Genomic DNA, 22,087 nt, shown 5'->3' with positions numbered 1-22,087 from the left:
GTTCATACCCAAAGCTAATGAATCACCTGTTCATCCATTGTGACGTCCGCGTGCAGAGTGTAAAATATGCGCAGATCATAATGCGCACAAACACAACTGTGGAACGAAAGTTTACTATAGCTTTCAGTTGTTATTACAAATTTGTCAGTGTAACCAATTTTATGAAATGGGGCCCTAGTTCTTTATTTTTTTTAATCACGAGAAATCGTCCTGGCTACAAAATAACTAATAATATGCCGCATTCACTCACAGCTGTCTGGACCGTAGTAGAAAAAAGATATCTGCCATAGTTATGACTCAATTATTGCGCATGAGTTTTATTTGTTTCAAATGAGTGACCACTTTAAATGAAAGCAACAATCACTATGCAAGCATTTTATTTCGGGGCTATAACGAGTATTTTGTGGTTTTTATCAGCAAAAAAGAAAAGAAGAAAAAAAAGAATCAATTTTTGTTATTGGTGGGTAGGACTATCATACTAAATTTGCAGGTGGAGGACTGGTGCTGTGGCCGAGTTAAGGTTCGATCTCCGGCCACGGCATCTATGCTTTTTTTATCTTGCATTCAAATAAATGGAAATGCTTTATGCATTATTTGTAACTAGGCTTGCACTTGTTTTTTTTTAAATGTCCGTTTATAACTGCCAAGTATAATCTTAACACGGAATTTTGGAAATTTTGATGTTGCCTTGTAAAGGCTTTTAACTTTATAATTTTGGTAGAATAATAATTTACATCAGCTGTCTTAATTGGTATGACAAGCCTATGAATTTTCCAATGTTTTATTCTTATGTGATAGAACCGGGGATTGGCGCTAGAGGGGACGAAAGCGGTCGCCCCTTTTATTTTTTCAAGAATGATCTAAAAAAGAAATGAAAGCCCCCCCCCTAAAAAAGGGTATTCAACATGCCATGATCTAAGGGAGGTCTGTTGTGTATCAACGAACGTAGAGGGCGTCAACACTTTGCAGTGTTAGCAGAGTGAAACGTTGACGCCCTCAACATTCGTTGCTTTGTATTATCGATGTTAATAGGGGGGGGTCGGAAGCATAAATGATACAAGTAATAAGAAAATATTTTTTACAGGAAATACAACGAAAGGAGCGCGTAAATGACATCTCGCCCAAAATCAAGAGATATTTTTATAAATATAATTCTTAAGCTCTTTGTACCAGTTTTTATAGTATGTAGAATATTTTTTCCAATGTGAGCTCAAATTGGGTGGTGTCATTATGTTGCTAGTACTGTCAGTCGTTCCATTAAAAAAATTGTGCGAAATGTCATTTTTTTTCTCAAGTTTTACTCTTTTTTTAAGAACGAATAGATATAGGCTTTATAAGGTAGATATTTATATACCGCCCCCGACGGTGAAGGTTCTTAGCAGGAATCCGCAATGGTCATTTCTACTTGCCTGTCAGTTGCAAATTTAATATTCACAAAATCAAAGGGATTATTCCTTGTCTTAGTTCTTTCAAATATCAGTCTGTTTTTTTGAGATATGAACCCTTTTACACCAATGATATCATTATGATAGTATAACATGAATTAACTTTTATCTAATGTCTGCAATTGTCACAGTTTGGTAAAATCAAATGAAATAAAAATGTACTGTACATGTAATTGGATGAGATATCTTGAATGTTTTATTTATGTTTTAGTATATCGCGACTGGGGCCCGTTGCGAAAAGTGTTACGTTTAAACGAATGCACGCTTTATTTGATTGTTTAAAAATCAAGTTGTGTTAGATATTTTTACAGTAATAATGATGTTTAAAATTAAATAAGACGTTGGTTACTATAACATTAGGTTGTTTAACAATTTAAACAACCATGCTTTTTATTAAAAATATCAAAAATTGAACTTTGTTGTTTAAAAACTTCACAGTCCTGAAGTTCGCGACACACAACTTGTCTTTAGTTGTGAAGTTCGTGATTTATTGGGTTGCAAACTTTTGTAATTTTAATCGTTAAACGGGTAAAAAACGTTGTATAAATTTTTTATAGGGTGTTTTTTCGCAACGGGTTCCAGGAAATGCACCGCTCCACTGACATGGGTCACGACTGTTATGAGGCAGCAGTGGCGTACGCAGGGGGGAGGGGGGGTTACATGTGTTCAACCCTCCCCCTTCAATTTTTCTAATACCCCCCGTAAGAATTCAGCCCCCCCCCTAAAATTTAAGTTGAAGACTTCTTTTTTATTGCTTTTTATTTTTTGCAGTAGAAACGACCTTAAGTATGTGGTGAAGACCTTTTTTGTCAACATTTCATTCAGCTTGAACCCACCCCACTTCAAAAATCCTAAGACTATGCCATGATGGCAATGAAGTATGGTCGATCACACGCAATTAATGACACGCAACTACAGACGTGAAGTTCGCAATTTATTCATTGCAAACTTTTTGCGATTTTGATCGGAAACTCGCGATTTTTGTTGCAAAGTTTGCAATAACAGCCGTGTAATTGGCGATTTTCGTTGCAAAGTTTGCAATAACAGTCGAAAATTTCGCGATAATCGTTGCAAACCTTGCAATTTTAAGCCGCAAATTTTACGATGTTTGTTGCATTATTGATGTTTGCAAACTTTACAGCGAAAATGGCGAAATAGAGTCGTGTGTGACCGACCGTACTTCAAAAAATGTCGATGAATCTCCCTAACATTTTTCTACAACCACTCCGTCGCACAAAATCTTGTCACCGCTCACTATTTTTTTTTTCTTTTAACTGTCCAATCTCACACATTCACTGATACCAGTCGTTTTTCCCATTAATGTAGGGTACCGTTTTAAAATAAATAAGAAAACGACTGTTTACGAGAAACACAAACGGGCCCCACGACTATGGGACGTAGTGCAGCAACTTGCCAAAATCCTTTGAATTTTCATTCCATTTCTTTTCCGTATTCATTCTCATGTTTTTTCCCGTCCACAGAGTGATGCAATTACAGAAAAATAAAGAAGTAATCAAACCACATTCTAGTAGTTTAGAAAAAGTTTAATAGAAAAGAGTTGAAAGACAGCTACGTGGATTCATGTACAATGAACATTCTCTGAATAAACATGTTAAAAAAGATATTAAACTAAAACAAATGCATCGAGTGCAGGGGGGGGGGGGTTGCATTTCTTAAACAATCAATCGTACTTGATTCGTCAGCATAAGGATTTATACCTCGGTCACATTTTCCCTCCTGCCGGCGTACGGCGAGTCAAAAACAGCTCTGGTACTCATGCGATAGGTTTAAACAACAAATCAATCAAGATGCATCTGTTTCTCTAATATTTAGAATGAAAAATGAATGGAATTAAAATCACGCGACCTAACTGATTTTAAGCACTCAAACCAGACCGATTGCTATAACCCGGGAAAGGGAAAGGAATAAGGAAATCACTTTTATGACATGTTTTATTGATATCATGGCATGTAATTTGAAAAAGCATGTGGTATTTAACATACCAAGATTACGGCCAAAGTTGGATGATTCATAACATTACGCCACAACCATGTGACAAAAAAACCCCGTAAAATTAAATGACTCGTCAAAATGGGAAAAATATAAGAAAACGAGGGTATTGCATTAAAAGTACAAAAATTGGCAAACTCTACGATATCAAATACCAGGTGACATTATTGACTTAACTATAGACTATACACAAAAATACTTATCAAGAATTATTGCTTATATGAATGGTTTTATCACACATGTCTCAACGTGATCTAGCAAGTCTGTCGATACGTACAGAAGAAGGGGAAAATAAATCTCAATTAGCAGATCCTAGAAAGTACAAGTCTGCACTGGGCATATAACTTTGTATAAGGTAGGAAAAAATATTTGAAGATGACTCGATTCCATGGGGTATCCCACAAAGAGAAGCGTGATTGGAGTATTTCATGCTTGAACATGTTTTACGACAATGCCCATTTAACGCGTTATCTGATTGGTGGATACTACGTAGTAGGTCGTGTTCCGTGGACGTGCATGATTTGACCAATGGAGTGAAGCGTTATATACCGACTGAAATTCAAAATGCGACATCTATGAAATTTAGTAATTGAAATTTCATGATTATAATTTTCATTTACAAAAAGGCCCTCACCAGCATATTAATATTCAGAGGTTTGATATGCCTGGGGACTGTTGATATGAGGCATCAAAGGGGGGGGGGGGGTAAGGGTCGCAAATAGGCTACCCATATTGCCATGAGTGCCCCCACCCCCGGGGGGCAACTTGCTAAAATATTCTAAATACATTCATTTTCATTGTTACATTTATATCTTTGAACTGTTTATACTGTATGTATGTTGTTTTTAAAAAGAGCCTTTTTAATCGGCTTGAGAAAAAAAAGGAAAAAAAGGAAAAAAATGAATTGAATTCACAAACACTATTTACTGCAAATGCACTCCTTTTACATTATTTCGATGAAATTCAACTGATGAACCGATGACCTTGATCACGTGAGCCTCTGATCCATTCTATTGTCTGGAAAAGATGAGGGCCCCCAGCAAAGCCACGCCCATAGCAACGAAGCTAGTCGACACGGCGGTACTTCCATTACACAAGTTGCCTGTGCAGCAGTAATTACAAAGATCACCCACACAGCCTTCAACGCAGAGTGCAGTGCATGCACGCACCACACTGTTTCCGGATGTTGTTTTCTATATAAAATACAAAATAAGAACAAAAACTAGTCGTTGGAATATAGACAAGGGAGGGATGGGAATATTAACATAAAAAATGGGATATCTGGAGGATTTTGCCCGAAAATAAAGCGAGCTACATGATCAAGGAGTTGTAAAAGGGCAGTCGGACTTGCCTGAATATCAACTGAGTTAGCCAAAATATTTCACTTAAAGAGTGGATATACACTTACGATCAGCAATGCCACACAGAATCGTAATGTGATTGTGGTATGAAAAGTGCAAAGAATGGACAGGCGCAAGTATCCAAGCACACATAAAGTTGATCAAAGATTATGAAGGTCCAAATAAATACACCATAGGGTGCTAAATTAAAGACGAGAAACTTCAAGATAAGCATAGATCAAGGTACTTAAAAGATAAGTCTAGATCAAGGTACTTAAAGGACTAGAAAAGCGTTAACTGGCCTTTTCGCAAGAGGACGGGAACGGACGACGGTAGTTGATTTTGGAAGATATTTTGGGGCTCGTCGTAAAACACTGCGCTGCAAGCGCGTTTCCGTTTTACACCCTGGCGAAGGCATTTTCCGGAAAAGTAGCCAAAAAGCGACTAGTGAAGAGTCTACACACGTCGCTGGTTGCATGCAGCGTGCGACACAGGCGAGTCCACCACCGCATGCAATTTGCACAGTTACTGATCAGAGCGCAGAGTTCCTCGGCACTTCACGTACAGAGAGAGCGGCAGTCAGGAGTGAAATCAATATACATCTCTATGAGTGAAATCCGAACATGCTTTTGCAGTCGCGTTGTTTATGATAGTTTTTTTTCTAAAAATAAATTAAAATGAATAGAATGACAGACAAAATCAAAATAAACAGATACTTACCGTATAATGGAAAGACAAATTGAAGTTTGATGGATTGATACCTTAGAAGCTGCCGAAAGATAGATATAGAAGACTGACAAATAGATAGAGACAAGATAGACAGATAGATAGATATACATAGAGAGAGAGAGAGAGAGGTGGATAGATAGAAAGAGAGAGAAAGAGGGAGAGATGGAAATAGAGGCTTCGTTTTCCAAAGTATTCGACAAGTTGGATCACCTCTTCTCAGAGACCACAGCTATCAGAATAAAAGTTAATGAAATTGAAGGGGCGGTTGCCTTCAATTCAGAAAAAGTAAAGGAAATAGAAAAGGAGATAATTCCTAAAGTGAAGGATGACCTTGAATCAAAAATAACAGATTTACAGTCTAAGATTACGGGTATGGAGATCTACAATCGTCGAGCAAACCTCCTCTTCTACGGTATTCAAGAGATCAACAACGAAGATGTGAGTAAAGTCGTCCGCAGTACCATCGTCAACCTCGGAGTCGATGTAAACGAGGCCAATAATATGGCGTTTGTGAACGTCCACCGTCTTCCACGGCGTACTCGGGTAAGCGACACCAATCAACCACAAGCACCTAATGCGATAATAGTGAAGTTTGTCTATATGGCTGACAGGAACAAAGTCTTAGCGGCCTACGAAAATGGTGATCGTCGACCACGAGATCGCGATGCTTCTGCTGCTACTACGGGAACCAACCGACAGCGGGTCTCTGTTCGCACGGACCTTCCCCCGGAATTGAAGGCCAAGAGGGGCCATCTAGCCAATATCGCATATAAAATGAGAAAGAAAGATGGAGTTTCTACTAAGATTGTACTTCAGAATACCACTGTTTGCCTGAAGTGGAAGCAAAAGGGCTCAACGAAATGGAATGAATATACTGAATAGGAGAGTGATGACCCTCGGTCGACGTCTTCGATGATTCCTTATTCTCTTGAATTTTGTTACATCCGTCATGTCTATCATCTGCAACTTGTTTTCTTTTATGACATATGAAAATTCAATGTATTTTACTCAGAAAAAAAATCTTTGATAACTTGAAATGTGAAACGAAACTGCAACCAGCCAATGGTGCTGTCTGTAATACCTGGCAGATTTTCTAACCTAGTGATTACCCGATGATTTTTGCATAAACATTTTTTAGACCACAAATTAGTAGCCAACTATGAGAAATGTACTATTGCTTGTCCAAAGCAGCTCTTGTCATTGTCAAACGGTCTTCTATTAGATTATATTACCCAGCAGGAATCTCTCTTGTATTTTACCTTTAATCAACAATATAAATTTATTTCATTCTTTACACATTAAAATTCATTTTAGCCTGCCCCAAAGAGCTATTTAAATTAAGATGTATAACATGAACTTGAGAACCAAAGTATATTATGTGTGTTCAATGATTATACATGTACTGACATAGAAACAGAATTATTCTTATTTCACTGAATACCTCAGTTTTTTCTTCCCTGAATTTTTCTCAAGTATATTTACAGCACATTCTTACATCGAATAAGATCAAAATATAAACAAGTAGTGAAACAAATCATGTGTGTTTTTATTAAGAATATTTGTTTGTACTAATATCCTTAGCAGACAGATTACACAATTGTTATATCACGGCTAGTCACTTTGTAATAAATAAGATTATTAATTGACAGAGTCATGCATCGTGAAAATTTATATTGGTAGCCAAATTATATTTTTTGTTCAGGGTTTTGACGGTTCAGGATTTTGAAAATAAGCCAAAATTATTTAATTTTTTCTGAAATCATGTTTTCAAATTCAGTTCATATGGAAATTCATTTTTGCATACCCTGAAAAGCTAGTTGAACTGAAACATATAAAATTGAGAACCAAAGTATAACCATGTGTGGTCAATGATACTGACACAAAAAACGAACTATTTTTTATTCATATCTCACTGAGTACCTCAGTTTTTCTGCATTTATGTGTATTTACAGCATATTTGTTTTTAATAAGGGCAAAATATAGCCTAGTAATGCAACAATTCATGTGCATGTGTTTATATTTGCTTGTTTTAATCTTCTTAGCAGACAGAGTACAGAATTTCTTTGCCATGGCTAGTCACTTTGTATATAAGAATAAATTAATTTACAGAGTCAACATGAAAATTGTATTTTGGAAGTCAAAACTGCAGTTTCTGTTAAGGGTTTTGACAATAAGCCAACATCATTTATTTTTTCTAAAATCATGTTTTTAAATTCAATTCATAATGGAAATTCATTTTTTTTTTCTTTCCCCAGAAGCTAGTTGAATTTAAACATATAAAATTGAGAACCAATGTAGTACCATGTGTGGTCAATGATACTAACACAGAAAAAGATTATCTTTTCTTTTTATTTCACTGAGTACCTCAGTATTTCTTCACTCAATTTTTCTCAAGTATCTTTACTGCATATTTCTTTTAGAACAAGGGCAAATATAATTTTGTAGTGTAAACCATGAGGGTTTTTTTTAATAAGAATATTTGCTTGTATTAATATTCTTAGCAAACTACAAAATTATATTGTCATGGCTAGTCATTTTGTAGTAAACAAGAAAATAATTGTCAGAGTCAACATGTAAATTATATATTGGAAGCCAAAATTACAGTTTCTGTTCAGGGTTTTTGACAGTTCATGAGAAACCTTTAAGCAATAACAAAAAGGATTCACTTGTTATGTTTTTATTGCAATTTGCGACTAGCAAAGTCTACAACCATTGCGTGGGAAAAAAACTCAGCAGCATATTATTTGTATGTACAGTTATATACAAGCTTCTAAAGTTTTATTTATTTATTTTTCTGCATGCTTTGTGGTATTTCTAGATTAAGCTAGAACATTGTGATATCTTGTAATAAACACTGCCATTTCTTCTGAGATAGAATGTATACATGTCTTCTTTTTTTAATGTATCGATAGTTTATCCAAACACTTGGTTGGTATGCGACTCATTGTATTCCCGTTTTTCTTTTTCTTTACAACTGTGCATTGCATGTCATTAAGACGAATTAAGCAAGTTGCTATAGGCTGTTTTTTTGTGGAAGCTTTATGTAAATTATAGTTTTTTATCTTGCGGTGCAAGTATGTAACCGGATGATATTCTGTCTCTTTTTGTTAAGTGGTATTGGCCAAATCAATGGCACGTATCTTGCTATTTGTTTTCACATTTTTAATGATCCACATACATACATTCCAACCTGTTATATTCTACAAAAAAGTTATGACATTTACAGAAAAAAGAATATGCTTCTCATTCGTTATGCAGACAAACTCTTTTACAAATTACGTAACTCCTGTTGCCATTATCACATTGGTTGTTTGGTCTGATTCTATCGACATGATGTTCATAATGGTCACTCGGGCTATGCGTTTCCAACTGCTATTGTTCTATTTGATATCTAAATTCGATTTGAATTTTTTACTATCACCAAGATATGCCAATTACTGTTTGCCTTTCAGAGGCGCTTTTTCTCTTCCTGTGACATCTGCTCTCTTTAATGAGTAGTATCCATGACGTGCCTAATGTTCTTCCCCATCTTAATGTAAGTCCTGAACACATACAATGTACAAATCCAACTGTTGCGGATATTTATAATGAAAGGATGCCTGATATAAATCTTACTTATGATACAAATGACTTATCAATAAAAGACACGTCTTCTTATTATGTATTGCCTCAGGATTTAAAATGTAAAAAATTAGAATCTTCAAATTTTTCAGCTCTACATTATAATATAAGAAGCTTGTGTAAAAATTTTGACCATTTTCAATTGTTTCTCAACTCACTGAATGAAGAAATATCTGTCGTAGGTTTATGCGAAACCTGGTTATCCGATCCACTTACTTCTCTTGTTCATTTGGATGATTATGCAATCGTTGTCAATAATAGAGTAAATAAACACGGTGGCGGCGTAGCTTTATATGTAAGAAATAATCTCCAATTTAAAGTAATTAATGATTTTACATGCATGACGGAAACAATTGAAAGCATTTTCATTGAAATTGAAATTGCATCAGGAAAAAATGTACTTGTTGGTGAAATTTACAGACCGCCTAACGCTAACATAACTGATTTTACAGAAGTATTGCATTCCTTTTCTGATTCACCCTATTTTCAGAACAAACATTGCTTTATAATGGGCGATTTTAATATCGATCTGCTTCACTACCACGAAAAGCCAGCTTGCCAGGATTTTTTAGACACTATGATCTCCAATTCTTTTACTCCTTGCATCACTAAGCCAACTCGCATTTTTGGTGTTACTACGACGCTCATTGACAATGTTTTCACAAACATCCACGGTTATTTAGACATGAGCATAATAGTATCTGATCTAACAGATCACTTCCCTGTATTTGTTTCTTCTCCCCACATTTTTAATACTAAACAAAACTATTCAACATTTCGAGGTTCAAGAAGAATGTCAGAACAAAATACTAGACGTTTTATAGAATGCTTGTCTCAGGTTGACTGGTCCACGGTACTAAATACAACTGATGCTAACCAAGCTTATGATGAATTTCTAAATATTATTCTACCATTATTTGACCATTATTTTCCAGTAAGAACATTATCCAAATCAAATTATAAAAAAGTACCACGTTCTCCCTGGATCACACGGTCTCTACTTAAATCAATAAACAAGAAAAATAAACTATACTATAAATATAAATCTACAGGCACAGATAACGCTAAATCTAAATATTCAATTTATAGAAATACCCTAACATCAGTGCTGAGACAAGCCAAAAGAAACTATTTTTTCTCTTTATTTGAAACTCATAAAAAAGATACAAGGTCAACTTGGAAAGTGATAAATCAAGTTTTTAAGAAGGAAGGATCAAAAAAGAATATTAATAGGATCGTCGACCAAAACAAGGAAATTACAGATGATGCAGACATTGCCGAAGCATTCAATTCTTTCTTTGTAAACATTGGCCCAAATTTGGCTAATGCTATACCTAATAGTAACAAACCCTTTCATTCTTTTTTGCCAAACCGTAATCCTCGTACCATATTCTTTTCACCCGTTTCCGAGCACGAAATTATAGAAATAGTTAAAAATCTACCGGCGAAAAAAAGTTCTGGTTATGATGGTATTTCTTATGATTTTCTCATTAAAATTATTGATAAAATTGTGATGCCCTTGATGCACGTATACAATCTTTCTTTACAGTGTGGCATTGTCCCTAATAAGATGAAGGTTGTTAAAGTTATACCTATCCATAAAAAGGGTTCAGAGGATGAATTGGGTAACTATCGCCCTATTTCACTACTGACTACTTTCTCCAAGATTTTAGAAAAAACAGTATATTCTCGTACAATAAAATTTCTTATGAATTGTAATATTTTTATTAATTCACAATTTGGCTTTCGTAAAAAGCATTCAACAGTTCATGCAATAATGTTATTAATCGATAAAGTTACCAAGGCAATTGATAACAAATCTCATGTTGCTGGTATTTTTCTGGACTTCTCCAAGGCCTTTGACACGATCAACCATGAAATACTTTTATACAAGCTTTCTCATTATGGGATTCGTGGAAAGGCCTTGGAGTGGTTCAGAAGTTACCTTATAAACAGAACTCAATTTGTGGTCATTAATAACTCCGATTCTCAGATACAGCAAATTTCATGTGGCGTGCCTCAGGGTTCCCTTTTGGGTCCATTGCTATTTATTTTATACATCAATGATTTCCAAAACTCATCCTCTTTATTATCATTTCTTCTTTTCGCAGATGACACGAGCTTATTTTTTACACACAGCAATCCTCAAATCCTTCTTGAAAGACTAAATGTTGAATTATGCTCTGTGTGTGATTGGATACAAGCTAATAAGTTATCCCTAAATTTTAAAAAGACACATTATATGGTTTTTAGCAACTCATTACACACATTGCCAGGTCTTGTTTATATGAATGGTAATGTTTTAGAACAAATTGAATCAACAAAATTTCTTGGTATCTTTATTGATTGTAAATTATCATGGAAAGTTCACATTGATCACCTTCGTAAATTGCTCTCAAGAAATGTTGGAGTCATAAATAAACTTAAGCCTCATTTTCCGCATCACATTTTGAAACTATTGTATTCCACTTTATTGTTACCATATCTGAATAATGGAATTTTAGCCTGGGGAAATGCCTCTAAGACAAAACTTGAATCCATACTTAAAATTCAAAAAAGAGCCGTGAGGATAATTTCTTCTTCTGACTTTCTGGCTCATACTAATCCGCTATTTTATTCAAACAAGTTATTGAAAGTAACCGATTTATATTATTATTTTGTTGGTATATTTATGTATCAGCTAAATAAACAGGAATTACCAAGTGTATTCTCTGATTTGCTTGTTCAAAATCAAGAAATCCATTCTTACCCAACTCGACAAGTACACAATTTCCACATTTCCCCAGTGCGCACTGTTCTTGCCCTTAAATCATTTGCTTTTACAGGGCCTTCCTTTTGGAATAATTTAAACACTCATATAATTCAGGCGCCCTCTCTATATTCTTTTAAATGTAGGCTGAAAACATTTCTTTTACAGTCGTATGCTAGCGGTTAAGCGCCTTGCTCGAGTGACTATCTTGTAGATCTCTTTATAATGTATTGAGTATTTTCATTTTATTAATGTCGCTTCATTGCGTTAGGAGTTTTTAATCCTTTATCATTTTCTTCTGGGAACCTATATGTTTACAAGCTTTGCTTTTTAATAGGTTCCTCATATTTCACGTAATTGTATTTTCTTGTTAAATACTACAACTATGTATTTTTTGTCATCATGTATTCATAATTGTGTTCAAGATGTATGTTTTTGTGGAATGTGAAACAATAAATCAAATCAAATCAAATAGAGAATTTGAGAGACACGGCAGATAGATAGATGTTAGATAGATAGATAGAAAGATAAAGAATGAGAGAGACAGGATAGAGAAATTAACAGATAGATAGAGACATAGATAGATATATAGATAGAGAGAAATATAGAAATACAGACAGATGGATAGATAGAGGATTTGAGAGATAGATAGATGTTAATAGATAAAGAATGAGAGAAAAAGAGAAGATAGACAAATTAACCGATACTGTAGTTTCATAGATAGACAAATAGATAGAAGACAGACGGATGGATGGATAGAGAGAGAGAGAGAGCTGGAGAATTTGAGAGATAGATAGATGTCAGATAGATCAAGAATGAGAGAGAAGAGCGACAAATTAACAGATAGATACTGTAGTTACATAGGTAGGTAGAGAGAGAGAAATAGAGAAAGACAGACAGATGGATGGATAGATAGAGATAGATAGAGAATTTGAGATAGATAGATGTTAGATAAAGAATGAGAGACAGAGAAGATTATTAGATAGATAGATACTGCAGTTACATAGATAGATAGAGATAGAATTTGAGAGATAGATATATAGACAGATAGAAAGACAGACATCAGCAAATCGGCAAGGCAAATGATCAATTAAAAGGCATACATTCGTATTGAACCTGGATATTATAAGCTCAACTGCATTTGCATGTACGGTATGTTCTGCGGATAACTTCGGTGCGGACTTTGGATCGCGCGCCCAGCTGATAATGTAAACAAACGTAGACGTAGACTCTTCACTAGTCGCTTTTTGGCTACTTTTCCGGAAAATGCCTTCGCCAGGGTGTAAAACGGAAACGCGCGTCCTGCAATGCGAGTTGTGTCTTGTGTGACAAAAAAATTGGTTTACCTTTCATATCCACAACGGAAACTTTCAATCTTCGGTTCGTGTGCAAGCTACTCTGGGTAACAACGACATATCCGATTTAGGACGAGATTACAGAGCGACATTTGGCTCCTCCTTGCTCTCGAGGTAGCCGGCGGGGGGGGGGCACTTCCATTGACGAGTGCATACCAGGCGCGACCAAAGAAACGCGTAAAAAGTATCTCTTTTTCAAGATTGGGCACTTTACGTAGGTAACGTAATAAGGGTGTCAAAATGATAGAATACTGAAAAAGCGTATATATTTCGCTATGAAGCTACGTGTTTACGGTCAAATTTGCGAGGGTATAAAAAAGACAAACACTTTATAAAGGATGTACTTCTTACCCCCAACACGTGTTTAGGGTTCGATTTGAACGAGGTATGGGAGATGGGGTGGCACTAACCCAATGTAAGTAAAGGTAAGGCCCACGTCCGTGATCAATATCGCTTTACTTGTTTAGGGGGTCAATTCAAGAGGAGCGCCTTGAGCACCTAACAAGGTGGATATGTGCGCAATATAAATATCTTATATTATTATTATTCAAGGAATAATTGTCAAGGGTACCGTTTCGTTTCCAATACTTGTTAAGGCTATGGTTTCACAGGCCGATACTTGTTAAGGGTTGCATTTTCAGACAGGCTTTGCTGTGCGATATGGTCTAGCAGGAGAGGTGAATATGACCAACAGATTCGATTGCTAGCGATCCATCAAAAATCCACGTAAGGTGCAATATCGATTCGACAGACTGTATTGATAAATACATAAGCCTTAAAGATAAATGCCAGTTGTGGTAACGATTTCAAAATGAGTTCGTACTGAATCCAATCAAATGACCACCAAAGTTTGTATAAATAAAAATATGTGCCAAAGGATTCTGGAAGATATTGAGTAATTGCTGAGAAATTAGCAAATAAGCAGGGGATTCGGGCCAACGTTCCAAGCAATAATAATACACTGTCCCACGTGCGCTTATCTGTGTTGGTGATCTTCAGCGTGAACATTTTTTAGCGTAGATTTCAAGATTTTAGTTTATGTAACTGTACCAGATCTAGATCTTCGATGATATAGTGACAATTAAGCTTTGTTTTACACACTATCTCGTGAAATCAGTGTTTACTGCAACTTCTTTCATTCCTCTTTAATTCAACATTTTTTCCCGTTTTTGTCCGGGGTTTTCGTACTCGATTTTTAGCGTTTCTCATGTTATCACCAGCCCAGCGGCCAGAGTACCGGGATCAGAAGGGTATGATGTGATGAGCAGTCGTACGTACGTGCAGTGGCGTACCGTGGGTCATGGCATTGGGGGGCACCAGCAAAAAAATTGAGTCACTAAGTGAGCGCACGAAGCGCGCCCAGTTGCTGGGTATACTGACCCATTAGAGACATTTTAAGGACAGTGCTATCAAACGGAAATGTCTCTCACTGGTCAAATAATGCGAGCGCGAAGCGCGAGCTTCCATTTTTTATATTCAGACCTAAAAAAGGACATTGTAATCAATCTAATCGTGATACGAACTTGTCTCGCTAAATAATGACCCCCAAATACATGAAATCCGAAGATTTTAAGGACTATATTTTAGAAATCCATTAAGATTATACACATCTCACCGTAGTAATCTCATGCGAGTGCCAATAAGCGCTTGCTTATTTTGTTAGGATTGCATCTAAACATGCACATAAAGCACGTGTAATCATGATTTACCATACCCATCCCACTTATCAAATCTTGCGAGCGCGAAGGAAATTCAGAACTGAAGAGGGGCATTTTAAGGCTTGTTTGTAAGAATCCACGAAGACCATACATAGTTTACTAACCAAATGATGCGAGCGCGAAGCGCGCGCTGAAAATTTTTGATATTCAGATTAGAAAAAGGGACATTTTAAGGACTGATTCTAGGAGTTCATATTTCACCAATCCACTACTGCGAACGTGAGCACGGACAGGGAATGATTTATATTAAGACCTTAAAATGGGGCAATCACTATAAGTAGTCATGAAAAAGAAGCATAATATTGTACATAACACAATAATATTAAACTCAAAGTGCGAGGAAATATATTTGGCAGTTTGGAGTATGTTGACTTGCAAACGGGAGGATTTAGTATAGCATGATTATATTTCTCGGTAAACAGACAATGCGAGCACCAGGAACAATGAAGACATAGGCCCTGAGCAAATTATGTCTCATAAAGTTATGAAAAAAAGTTTCTTATGTAAGATAACATATCATAATTATGATATAATATAACATTATAATGAATAATAATGTCTTCTTTCCCACTACGTTTCTCTTCCTTTCTCCCTCTTTTTCTTCTTTTCCCCTTTTTTGGGGGGTCAGCCGATTGGGGGCACGTGCCCCATGCCCTTCCGTAGTTACCCCACTGCGTACGTGAAAGTACGGGATTTTCTCATCTCACAACTTGCATGCATGGTGTCGCATGCGTTGATCTCGACATGTTGCCTGCCCCATTTGCACACGAACCGCAGATCTAATGTTGCCGTACTCGAGGTTGCGAAAGGTCTCAAAGGCCCCAAAGGTACACATAATGGTTCTAAAAGACTAGGAAGGCGTAAATGAGTACGCGTACAGGTTCTTTAAGAGTTTAGAATGATGTGAACAAGCAAACATAAAAGCGCACAAAGAAAAAAAGGTTAAATAAGTGCACACAAAGTTGCTCAAAGAGTAGAAAGGAGAACACCTAAAGGTGCATTGACAATGCACCTTTCTTTTACGGCGGCCGTACGGCGAGTCGAAAACAACCGGGTTTTTTTTACATTTTTATTCAAACCATCTATATGTATAGCTGGTACAAAAAAATAAAAACGGCTGTTTTCGACTCGCCGAAATGTGACTGTGCCACAAAGAGAGGGAAAGGCGTGAACAAGTAGGCCTAGACTTTAAGGTGGTCAAAGAAAAGATAAGTGCAAATGACTTCACAGAAAGGTGCACTCAGGTTGGAAAAGGCATAACTAAGTACACATAGAGGTGCTAAAAAGTGGAATGGCCCAAACAAGTATACGGTGCTCAAAGACTTGGAAGGAATAAATGACTACGTAAAGGTGCGTAGAGTTTAGAAAGGCGTGCATAAAGGTGTTTCAAAAAAGGAAGGTGCAAACAAAATCAAGGTGCTCAAACGATGGAAAGGTGCAAATAAGTTGACATAATGGTGCTCTAACAATGGAAAGGTGCAAATAAGTACACATAAGGGTGCTCTAACAATGGAAAGGTGCAAATAAGTACACAAAAGGGTGCTTTAACAATGGGAAGGTGCAAATACTTACACAAAGTCATAAGGGTGCTCTAAGAACAGCCGTGTTATAGTTTAGGAAATCGATAAGAAACAAAGCCCCATGCATACTATACCCATTTGTTGCGATCCGAATTTTAGAGAAATTTTGATAACATTTGAGATAAACATTCTAACCGATATAACCTTAGCGATCAGAGTTAAGAATATGATAATGGCTATATACTGATATCGAAATTCTGTTTAGTTCGAGCCTCCGTGTGGGGATAAAAGCAAATTCCTTTCAAATCACTATGAAGTCATCATCGGTTCGACTTGAAGCTGATTCGGACTTTAATCCGACCACATAAGCAAAGTTATGATTTTATAATTCCTTACATTTTCCGCACTTCAAATAAAATAAGATTCCGTCTTGGTACCTTCAAATTTAAATGCAAAATGCGATTTATTAAAAAATAGCGGCTCATCAAATCGCATAGTGTGCGCGGGGCTTAGAACGTTTCATATCGTTATTATGTTTAACAAAATGGCGTTATTCCTTACGATGCAATGTGTGTAAGGTACTAAGCTGCTTGCTGGACATGTATCTCCAACCCCTGCTGCAGTCGTATCCAGAGGATCCCGACACTCCGGTCCAGAACATACGTAGCAGTTGAGGGCCGAACTTCCTGTGTGTTGTAACACAAAATAACAATTCTTATTTACTAGACGGATAAATATACCACCAAATACCCTTACCCGGAACTAATTGCAACAAATGGATGTTCGACGGGATTTTGGTACTATTTGACCCCAGGAATAATATATTAAAAATCTACCAATTTCGCATCCGGGAATTGGTTGTTTTGAAGAGGGTGTCCAAGCTTGCCGCCATTCACTGAAAATTGAAACAATTCACTTATTATCCACCCTAGTATCCTATTTCGGTTTATAGTCCATGGTCTAGTGGGTAGAATGATTTGTTGATACAGGCTAGAGTGAAAATAAACACTCCAGTGTATCTGGAAAATCAAATATGGCGCCCAAAATGGCTGCCGTAGGCTAAATACCTACAATTTATCCATTACTTACTCGACTTTAATTTGGTTTCTATTCAATGGTTTTAAAGGGATCTTTTCACTTTGTGAGCAGCTGATTTTAAAAAATCCCAAACTGAGATCAAACATGTGTATGAGTGCCAGTATTTGTCCTTAAAAAGCTTGAAGCATACCACATTATTGGATGAAAAACTGTAAGTTTATAGATACAAGAAGCAATTTATTAGCCTGATTTTGAGAACCGTAGAATGAATAGAGTTAATGTGTTGTAGTGCACATTGTATACACATGGTCATTGGAAACACCGCCAAATTATTTTCAAACTTTGGTGTACAACTCCAAGGTTTTAAATTTGTTCCTGTATATATGATACTTTGAAACTTTTGGGATGGTATTTTTACACTATAAGCTTAATGTTTAGCCCATTTTTAAGAACCAGTATGAAAATTTTTAAATCAGAATTAAGTGAAATGATCACTTTAAGGGTGAAGTAGTACATTGGAACAAGTTACAAGGACAGTCAGTGGACTGGTGAGTCCAAAAATCCAAGATGGCTTCCAAAAGTGGAGCAATGGCTGTTGATACTTAAAATAGACACAGTTCATTTCATATCCACCTGGGAGATATGATTTTGTTGTTAGATCATGGTTTTAATGGTCAAAATACCTTGGGACAATTTGCAAGGATAGTCAGTAGTCTAGTATGTAAAAATCCAAGATGGCTTCCAACTTTGGAGTCTAAAATTGCTGTTGCTACTTAAAAGAAAAAAAAAGGCGATATAGTTTGTCGAGGAATATGATTTTTGTGTCTACACCACCGGTTTCAAGGGTCAGATAATCAATTAGGACAAGTTATAATGACCGTCAGTGGCCTGATATGAGAGATGTGATTGTGATATCTAAACTATGGTTTCAACGGTCAGATTATTAGGAAAAGATGGCTTTCAAAAATGGAGTAAAAAATGGTATGATGCTTCTAATAAGGTTTGTTCAATATATGTCTGAGGAATATGAGTTTGGTGTCTCAGCCATGGTTTAAAGGGTCGAGTAATGCACTAGGGCAAGTTACAAGAACAGTAAGTGGTCTGCTATACAAAATCCAAGATGGCTTAAAATAATCGGGTCTTGAATGACTGCTGTTGCTGAAAAGTGGATATAGAACACTAGAACTGCAATCGTTTCAGAACGATGTGCATGCATTGACGCCTCTGATTTAATAGAGGGCAAGAAACAGGAGGAGATCAAGAGAAAACTCTAGATGATATACATTCTCAAAATATTAGAGGGCGCTATTTCTTAAAGGAATGATCACTGATGCGTAAAACACAGTTGGAGTATGTGAAATGATACAATTGGCAAACCCTGAAAACATGAGACCAAAATAAATTCAAACAAGGAAGTTATGGCAATTTAACTATTTCAAGACTTTGCAATAGAAGGCGCTATTTCTAAAGGTTATGGTCCCTAATTATGGACAGTATGTCTACCAAATCAGAATGAATTTGGATGAGAAACGGAGGCAGGAGAGGACTAACAAAAATTACATGTTAATCAAATTGGATTTTGGCAGATTTTGCTTTTCATAGGAAATTACATTCTCGAGTCAAACAAATTTTGTCCATTTTTAGACCATGTGGCCGCTGAAGAAAGAGAGAGAGAGAAAGACGCAGAGAGAGTAATAGAAATAAGCATACAAATTCGCTGACAATTCATCAACGTAACCCAGTGTTAAGTATATATCAGAACGATGTGCATGCATAAACTGAGTTTATCGCCTTATTGGACAAATGGCGTGCCATAGTACGTTCAGTTCGTTTTTGCGCGAAACCGATGCAATAGACACTGTGTACAATTCTGTTGTTGATAATATGTACATAGTGAGCAGTATACCATGTGTTCAGATTGACTTATCTTGAAATTTTCTGTTGTAACCTATGTCGTATTTGGTATCACTGGAAAGAGTATTCCAATGCGGTGACATTGATACCACTTTTATTTGTGCGCAGGCAATAGACCGGAAGTAAATGCCATATAAAGAAAGACATTAAAAATGAAGGTTTTGCACAATAATTTGAAGCTGACGTCAGATTTTTGTCAGTTTCTGTTACAAAAGGTTGACGAACGGTTGAAGTATATATCAATACTCATATCAGCCAAGTTAGAAAGAATAAGCTTCAATAATAAGGAAATAAGAGCAAGTTGAAGTTGTGCTGGCATTAAAGTGCATTTTGGGGTATTTTGCTGATTTTTGGGAGCATTTTTCAGATATTTCGTCAGTTGTAAGGTATATATTTTTTGAATGGCATGAAAGATCATATCTTGAAGACCCTAAATTCAAAAAAGGGTACGGGTTTGGCTACGCATGACTGAATGAGGAGCATTCAAAGGTAAGCGTTTTTTAAACTTTAGAGGGCGCTATTTCAATGACGGAAAATTAGTGATGCGTAAAAACTAAGTAGTATGTATGATATGGTGCCGTAATCAATTCCTGAAATAATGAGTTCAAAATGAATCAAAACAAGAAAGTTATGGCCATTTTACGAATTTTTGACTTTACATTTCAATAAATATGACGTTTTTGAAGGAAGGCTATTTCGGATTTGAATTTAGGACATGAAGGTGGCATTTTGAAGGTCAGGTTATACGTCGCAGATGATAGAGAAAGTCTTGGACTATCTATAGCAATTTGTTAGAAGTCTGTAGCATGCAGGATAATTGAGATATGAAAGAATGAAGAATGGTATGCAAATGGACTTGAAATTGACAAAATGGCGCCTGGATGGTCATGCATGAGTGATTTTGGAAAATGGAAGACGAGAGGCACAACTAGGGATGCTGGACAACATGTCTACCAAATTTGGATGAATTTGGATGAGGGACGGAGTCAGGGTAGAGCTAACAAAATCATGTATTAAACAAATGGGATTTTGGTGGAAGAAGAAGAAGATTACGGAATAGGAATATGGAACAAGAACAATGCATTGTCGCCATTGGGCGTCAATGCAATTAACAAATATACCAGGGGTATTATTGAGGTGGATAATTTATAATATTGTATCATGATTTGGTAACAGCACCCATTTCCATGAAATTTCAGAATCTACCTTGGAATTTTGGACAAAATGGAAAACTAACCATCCTTGTTACTTGTCCGAATGTATGTTGAACCTTCATACCATAGTGTAGACACCAAAATTATTTCTCACAGATTGATACTGTATGAAATCTGACCATTATTGAGTGATATGAGTCATTTTAGATGCCATTTTGAAAACCCTCTTGGATTTGTAGGCAAAATGGACAACTGCATAATTATCATTGTGACCAGTCAAAACGTATCATTTCAACCTTGAAACCATATAGTGATGACCATAGTTATGACGCGAAGGCGAGGTGTCTCCTACTGAGCCAACGTGTCCGTTGTCAAAGTTGTGTACAGTTTTGTACAGTATAAGACATTAAGCAACCAGTATAAATATATATTTATTTACAATTATATAATTGTTGCTGATTCCGAATAGTTGAGACTGGTACTTAGCCGGAAATGGCAAGAAATCTCTTCTTACCTGCCACCAAGGAGACCAAAAGAACGGGAACTAAGAAGGACTTCATGGCTCACGACACTCTTCCAACGTTTTTCTGAATATTAAACAAAGGAAAGAAACGTAAAAAATATCTAGTTTTTAAGGTGTTTCCATTGTTAAAATTAAATTCACGTGAGTATCCCCAAATTTGCACACAATCATATAATAATTATGGTAACCATCTCTGTTGGCTAAATGAGTAAATATATACAAATAACAGTGCGTGTCAAAGAAAAATTTTACACTTAGAAAAAATCCTGTAAAATTATACATTTGTAATATCCTGAAGATTTTTCAACATTTTCAAAATTGGTACAGATCCTTTAAAGCAAATGACGAAGTAAATGTCGAAAAATATTTCCGCTTGAGCGAACACCAATTACTTTTGAAAAGTTAGTGAAAATGATTTGCGCAGAACTTTAAAAAAATAGTTATGCGAATAAAAGTAGACCTTATTTATGAAGAACACGTGGAATTTAGCTAGTAAATTTGATTTGAAGATATCTTTTACTTTTTTAAACTTGTTTCCTTGCCTAAAACACTTCGAAGAGTGCATTGCGCCCCACCCCACTCCCCCCACACACCAAGGGCATTATGACGATATTTGCTTTACACTGAGCTCTGCCGACATGAAATGGCTTAGGCTTGATTGTTAATTTCTAAATCATTGCCAAGCTTTGAGAAGTGTGGAGAAAAAAGTATTAAATAAAAAATGAAATATAAACCCACTTTAAATGATAAAAACTTATTGAAAATGCTGGAGATGTCTAATATAAACTATTGTTCAGATCCAGCTGGCACAAAAAGGGTAAAGGTTGTGCTAACTCAGTGTTGAAGTTTCAATTTGGGTGGCAAAATTGTAACAAAATGCTTAAATGTATCCGTTTTATTTCAATTGACTAAGAAGTGCAAGGAAAATGTATGAGAAATGATTCGCAGGGTAATATTGATTTTGCCCTTTC

The 22,087-nt window shown here is 36.1% G+C and overlaps 1 protein-coding gene across 1 annotated transcript; it reads right to left on the bottom strand.

Moving 5' to 3' along the window:
• Positions 1-2,974: 2,974 nt before the first annotated feature.
• LOC121420949 lies at positions 2,975-21,180 on the bottom strand. The gene is made up of 3 exons (XM_041615505.1): positions 21,108-21,180; positions 17,049-17,173; positions 2,975-4,648 (listed from the first exon to the last, which is right to left on the bottom strand). The coding sequence occupies exons 1-3, from the start codon at positions 21,151-21,153 to the stop codon at positions 4,466-4,468; spliced, it is 354 nt and encodes a 117-aa protein (XP_041471439.1). The 5' UTR covers positions 21,154-21,180; the 3' UTR covers positions 2,975-4,465.
• Between the last annotated feature and the right edge of the window lie 907 nt (positions 21,181-22,087).

This window comes from Lytechinus variegatus, chromosome 9 (genome assembly GCF_018143015.1).
Source record: "Lytechinus variegatus isolate NC3 chromosome 9, Lvar_3.0, whole genome shotgun sequence".
NCBI lineage: Eukaryota > Metazoa > Echinodermata > Echinoidea > Temnopleuroida > Toxopneustidae > Lytechinus > Lytechinus variegatus.
This window is presented reverse-complemented; position numbering and strand designations above follow the sequence as displayed.